General features: G+C 42.2%; 1 protein-coding gene across 1 annotated transcript in view; it reads left to right on the forward strand.

Annotated features, from left to right (window-relative positions):
* The first annotated feature begins 4,584 nt into the window (after positions 1-4,584).
* Positions 4,585-6,910, forward strand: part of LOC131890642 (uncharacterized) — a 2,789-nt gene continuing 463 nt past the window's right edge. Inside the window, exons 1-2 of the mRNA XM_059240038.1 lie at positions 4,585-4,823; positions 5,181-5,741. Coding sequence (XP_059096021.1) covers positions 4,746-4,823; positions 5,181-5,741 — 639 coding nt within the window. The 5' untranslated portion in view covers positions 4,585-4,745. The remainder of the gene's footprint in view (positions 4,824-5,180; positions 5,742-6,910) is intronic.

A 6,910-nucleotide genomic window follows, 5' to 3' on the forward strand; every position in this document is an offset into this window, starting at 1 on the left:
AAAGTAATGTAACTAATTACGTGAGGAATAATTGTAATTGCAATTGTAATTAATTAAATTTACGAATGTAATTGTCACAGGTATGTGTATAGGGTATGCCAAACGATGGAAATTGTGGATCCATGACATGACGTCACATGTTATGTACGCCTTTAATTGACATGCCCTATTCAACCCGTAATGTGATTCCATTCATATCAAAACAGAAATTTACTTACTAACATCTGCGGGGAAGTAATCTCCAGATTGGTAGAAATGTTAGATCTTATTTTGTTTTCTTGATAGCATTTGAATGCATGATATTTGGCCTATAAACAAATTGAAGTCGACAGACCTATCAGAGGGAAGCAAATTAAACAATGAAGGAGCCCGAGAAAGAAGAGATGTGGACTTCATTGTTCGAACTAGCCTGGATTTCTTGGAGGCTTGAAGGTGCTCTCAAAACGCACATTAAGCCTCTACCGTCTACTGTCGAATTGACCCTAACCCTGGTTGGGACAACGCTCATGGATGCTTTTGAAAAACGTCCAGAATTAGATACCTTTCTCTGAATACTGAAGATCCTTAGTTGTACAGTTTTAAACACATCTATTTGACATTATAAGTGAACAAAGGCATTACAACTTACTTATTTCAATTATTTTTTTTAGGAAAGAAAGGTTTTTTTCAAAAGCTACACTTATGAGTTTGAATGCAGCGAGAATACAAAAAAGAATCCAACCCTTTATGCGATGATGAATTCCATCAACTCTGCCGTAAAGAACAAAATAGCCAAGGTTGTTCGAATGGACTGTGTTTGCTACCTAAGAAATCCCCAGATGGATGTGATCTCTCCTGTCCGCTGTTTTGCTCGAAAGACGAAATTTATTGCCCCGGCACACAACCCGCCGTTGAGGCAAAGTGCCCAGGACCAGAAGGAAAACGGAGAAGGTATCTTCGAGGAGAACGATTGTCAACGATGATGGCCTCTTTGTCCCAACGTCGAGAGATTGGATTTGGACCAGGACGCGTTCGCCCACGGGGATCCGCTCCCTAATGCGGGTGGTCCGATCGAAGTACGCCTTCCGTGCATGGTCATCGGCCAAACGCTTAGAATCGGCCAGCTTCGGACGAGGCCTGAAATTCGGGAAGGAAAGTCTTTGAGCGGCGATAAACCATCCGAGCGTGGCGTGTTCCGGAGCTCCAGGAGGCCGGCCGCAAAGTCGTCCGACTCATTCCCTCCGTTCTTGGCGAGGAGATACTTGAGGCTTTTGACATTGGGCTCAGCATGTCCATTTGACTGGGGATAGTGAGGTTGAAGAGGGTCGCCACTCGACACCCCAATGCCGGAAGAAATCCTGGGTCGACGATGCTGCAAAGGGTGTGGCATCGTCGGAAGCGGAAAATATTTGGCACGCCCATGGTACTGAAAACTCCGCGAAGATCACGGACTAAATTTGACGAAGTGGGGGAAGAATTGTACTTGAATATGAAGGGAAATCCGGAGAACCGATCCGTACCGTATCGAATATGACCAGTTACAAAACTGAGAATGTATGTATGTATGTATGTATGTATGTATGTATGTATGTATGTATGTATGTATGTATGTATGTATGTATGTATGTATGTATGTATGTATGTATTCCGACAAACGAGAGGCCCACTGTTTTACAGAGTCTTGACTAGATATAGTTGATTTCATATGGAGATTGAAGTCATTCCATGTTTTTGCAAATTTGAAAAGTGGCAGGTTTTGAATCCATTTCAATTTAGTAAGAGGCAAGGTATCACCTCCCCTGCGGGTTTTAAAATTATAGCTACGCGATTTAGAACTCATTTTATTGATTTTGAGATACATGTATTTTAGTTGGCTAATTTTGGCAAGTTCTTCGAGTTTCAAAATTGAAAGACTTTTAAATATTCCACTTGTGTGTGCTTTTTGCTTTGCCCCTGCTATCCAGCGCATAGCGCTCTCTTGGATTATGTTTAGGCTAACTATTGCAGATGAATGTGAGAAAAATTCCAGGCCGTATTCCATCTTACTTCTGATAACAGCATCGTACATTGATTTGCGCAGTATCATCTGAAATGCCGATGCTGTCCAAGAGTCATAACTGCCCAATACTGTCCTTTTCTTCATGCACAGGCACTAGGCTGAAAGTGAAAACCTCTGGTTGGGTGCCAATTGAAGAGACAGCTCCTGCTAGGACTGTACCCAGCTTCGTGAAGACGGCTGCTGGATCATGAACGCCCTATCGAATGGGTGTACCTTGTTGAAGATGGGTGAATATCGGTTCACCAACCAAAAGTGTGACTGGAGTCACAGTGGTGGGGAGGGCCCCTTCTGCAAACTGAATGCCTTGCAGGTGTTCAAATTGTTGAACTGTTGAAGCCACATGCTGCAAATCAGCCGTCACTTTAGGCGAGGTGCAAGCCTCAAAGGCCGGGGAAGTGTAGGTTCCGTCCAAGGATTGTTGACGAATGATTACCTTGCGTTGTCCCCGAATGATGACTTTCTTGCACCCAGATACCGACATGGCTAGTGTGCACTGTGCTCCATCAAGGCCGAGTTGATCCGCGACCGAACGTTGCAGAATCTCGATCCTCCTCCTCGGACGTGTGGAGATAAACCTCCATGGCACACTGATTTAGTTTGCCAAGAGCGTCCTTTGCAGAGGTTAAATTCCGCCCCAAACTTGCGTTTGTGGCTGATTGATAGGAGTCATCCGATTTGGAGGCATTACCTTGGTCGACTAACGTTGTAGCTTTCTGAAGGAACCTGGTGAAGCCCCCTTGGGCATAAGAACGCCTTTTCTTCAGCTCCCCAACTTCGACGGAAGGAACTCTGGGTGTGGATTTGAACTCCATTTTTCGCTGAAGTAAAAGATCCAACTGATTCTTTTTGGGAGGCGTTCGATCCATACCCAAGAGCGTGGACTGTAAATTTGCTTTTTCTTTGTTCTTCCAAAATGCTGAATCATACGACGCCACAATTTAATTGGCTTGTTGTGGCAAAGTCGGTTGAAGATTAAGGCTTGGTGTAACNGGTCAAGAAATATGACCCCTTAAAAGCTTCCCCTCAATCCCATGATTAGGGTGAGGTTCGGGTGTGGCTTGGCAACAAACGTTGAAGCCAATTTCTTGGATTTTAGGGATGGTAACGAGGAACATAAAGATGCCACTTATTCTCACTGCTAGTGTCACCCACTGTTCGCAATATGTAGAGATGGTCACCAAAGACAGAACCCCGGAGTGTCTCGAAGGACCATGTACAGAGCGTCAGTCGACGAGCCCAAGAAAACACGTCTGAACGCCTGTAGCGGGTTGAAACAACTGCTTTATTAGCGGAAAAACTATCTACAACACTGGGAGAAATCTAGCTACACAAGAACTGTACAAAATATAGATGACCAATAAGTAACTGTTTCCGATACTCGGAACAGGTAAGGACTTCTTCGCCAGAAAGAAGGTGAATAGTGTTTTTCTTACTGATTTTCCTGCTTGCATTATATAGTGCTTCCAATTTAATTTATCGTCTACAAATAAGCCTAAAAGTTTTACAGACTTTTCTGGGCGGTTCCACCCAACTTGCTCTATCTGGAAGTTGCTTACCATAATGTCGAGAGCATAATATACATTGCTTGGGGAAATAAAATCACTTTCATTTTGTTTAAGTTTAAAGCTAGTCGATTAGTTTGAAACCACTCGGTTAGGTCTTCAAGCCACTGACTAGTTTCGCGTTTTAAGGAAGGGAGGTCATTGCTGTAATGTTGGAGTGTCGTATCGTCGGCAAACATTGTTATGTCAAAGTGAGTTGCCCATGGGAGGTCGTTTACGTAAATTAGAAATAGCAATGGGCCCAAGACTTTTCCATCTATTTTTGAAAATCATACTTTTTGTGTTCGATCATTGAGATAATTATTGACCCATTTTATAACATTAGCGCTAAATCCATATTTTGTCATTTTTGCGAGTAATATTTTGTGGTTTACGGAGTCAAATGCTTTTTTAAGATCGATGAACGATGAATACTTAAAATTAAATTTGTTTGAGATATTTTGTAAAAAGTTATGAATAGCATCGGAGGTAGAATGCTTCGGCCTGAATCCAAACTGAGCGTTGGTCAAGTGGGATTCATTAAAAGGGGAAAATAATTGGTAGTATACTGCTCTTTCTAGAACTTTGGATAATGACGAGAGAATGCTAATAGGACGATAATTGGACATACAGTTAGGGTCACCTCCTTTGAAAAGTGGTACCACTTTTGCTGACTTCCAGTTTTTAGGGATGAAGCCAGAGATTAATGACAATGTTATTAAATGAGCAAGAGGGCCAGATCTTTCACTTTTGATGGCCTTTAAAACATGCAGGAGATTTTATCAAAACCGTGGCTTAGTTTATTCGGCAGATTGTCAATAATGTTCAAAATGTCAGTTCAAGTTACAAATTTGAAATAATATTGTCTTTGGTTTGGAACGTCAGGTATGTAAGATGTTGATTTAGGAAGATCAGGCGTGTTTGGGTTAATATTTTGGCTAATATTTTCTCCGATGGTTGAAAAATAAGCACAGAATTTAGTCGCCATGTCCTTTTTATCATNATCCAAGCCGATTCGGAGAAGGTTTCAACCATTAGCCGATTTCCAATCCCGATTGACAGACGCGATCTGAGGTCCTTTCTTGGTTTGGTTAACCAGTTGGGACAATTCTCGAGCGAAATAGCAAACATTGCCGAACCTCTTCGAGGCTTGTTGAAGACCTCAAATGTGTTTTTATGGTTGCCCGAACACACTGCGGCCTTCGAACAGGTCAAATCCAGCCTTGTTTCACCCCCAATCCTTGGTATGTACAGGCTTGATGCCAGGACCGTCTTGCAAACAGACGCCTCCAAGTTGAAGGGATTAGGCTTTGCTTTAATGCAGCTTCATGATAATGAATGGCGTTTATACAATGTGGATCTCGTTTCTTAAAAGATGCAGAGTCTAGATACGCAATACTCGAATTGGAGGCGCTTGCGATCTATTGGGCAATTAAAAAATGTAGAATATATTGGCCGGTATCGCCCATTTCATGGTTATAACCGATCATAAGCCGTTGAAGAACATCTTTAATGAACAAATGTTCAATTCAATTGAGAATCCGAAGATTTTGAATTATCGCTCACGACTCTCCTCTTTCAATTTCTCGGTCGAATGGAAGTGTGGGAAGGAACACTTCATTCCGGATGCCTTGTCCCGTGCCCCGATTGATGGAAAGGAAGAAGACGAGGATGAAGCAGACAATCTTGGACCCACAAATTTCCGTATGGCAACGATCCAAGCCAAGGAATCCGACATCACTGTAGATGGTATTGCCGCTCAGGCACGAGAATCCCCCGATTATGTCCTCCTGAAGTCGTCAGTCGAGAGGGGATCGATTTGGACGGAGCACAACGGTTATGTGTCCCTCTTCAAAAAAGTGGCGAACGAGCTCTCGGTTGATGGCGACCTGGTTTTAAGGGGTGCTCGAATCGTAATTCCTCCCTCTGCAATAAAAGATGTCCTATCCTCTTTACATGCTAGTCATCAGGGTATTGAACGCACCAAGCGAAGGGCGAGACAAATTGTTTATTGGCCTGGTTTTAATTCAGATATATTCAACATGATTGAGACTTGTTCAGAGTGCGCTTACTTCAAGCCCTCTAATATTGCCGAACCCCTAATCCAAGATGACCGTCCAACCCGCCCATTTCAAATAGTCTCCGCCGNAACTGGGTTATCGGTTCTTAGTGGACATGCTTTATAAAAAGCGAATTGCAATGTATCATTGAAGAAGTCAAAAGAGGCTTCTGGGGTTTTGTTCGAAAAAATCCATTATATTTGCGCCAAAATTTCCTCAAGTTTTTGAAAATTCTTAGGGCCTGTTGATCTCTTTGAGAAGCAAATCGAGGGTGCTTTGGTATTTTTATGCTTGCCAAGGGAAACAAATGGGCTGAAGTAGTCACTTACGTCTGTTAAAAGAATGTCACATGTACGCTTTGCTTTCAAGTTGCTGAACATGTTGTCAATAAGGGTTGATGAAGCTGCGGTTATTCTAGTCGGGTTGTTGATAAAAGGATATAACTCGTGACTAATCATAAAATCACTAAACTTATTTGATTTGGAGTTGCATTTTAAAAAGTCAACATTAAAATCGCCACATATAAACATAGGCTTTGATTGGCAATGCCCAAAAACTTTGTCAAGTTCTGTAATAACTTTGCCAATATTTGCTGTCGGTGTTAAATAAACAGAAAAGATGAAATATTCGGACGTTTCTATTCCTATTAACTCAGAGTCGTCCACCATAAGTCGAAGATGAGGGCACTGGCGATATGATATGGAATCATGAAGCAAAATACCCACTCCACCTCCTTTTTTTCCTATCCTCGTTAGGTATTCAAATTGGTAGTGTTCAAAGTTAATGTTAACTTTGTCTACTTGCCACAACTCTTGCATTGCAACTATTGATGGCGAGTTACTTTGCAAAATATCTCTTAGTTTTGACTCGTTGCCAACAAGGGACCTAACATTCATCGAAACCAGCCACCACTCACCCTCATCAATGTTTTGGACGTATCCCACGTCTTGCATTAAGGAATTGACGCCTTGATTCTCCATCGCCTTATAGAAGGGTTGGCTCGTTCCATCGGATCCGAAGCAGCCACTTTCACTTAATTCCCACGGACTTCTACCTCAAAACATTTAACAATCCTAAGGAGTTGAATTGGATGATGAGCACTACAGGGTGTAAAGAAATTAAGGGCCTCCATGGCTGTTTTTCACAACATTTCTCCCTGCTCAAAATTTTTTTGACATTAAACCACAAGCATTCATTAAGGGGAACTGTTGAGTACCTAGTGACATACTTCAAATGGTATAATGATGTCCTGGAGGCGATGGGTAACCCTC

This window comes from Tigriopus californicus, chromosome 11, assembly GCF_007210705.1.
Source record: "Tigriopus californicus strain San Diego chromosome 11, Tcal_SD_v2.1, whole genome shotgun sequence".
In the NCBI taxonomy this organism is placed as follows: Eukaryota; Metazoa; Arthropoda; class Copepoda; order Harpacticoida; family Harpacticidae; genus Tigriopus; species Tigriopus californicus.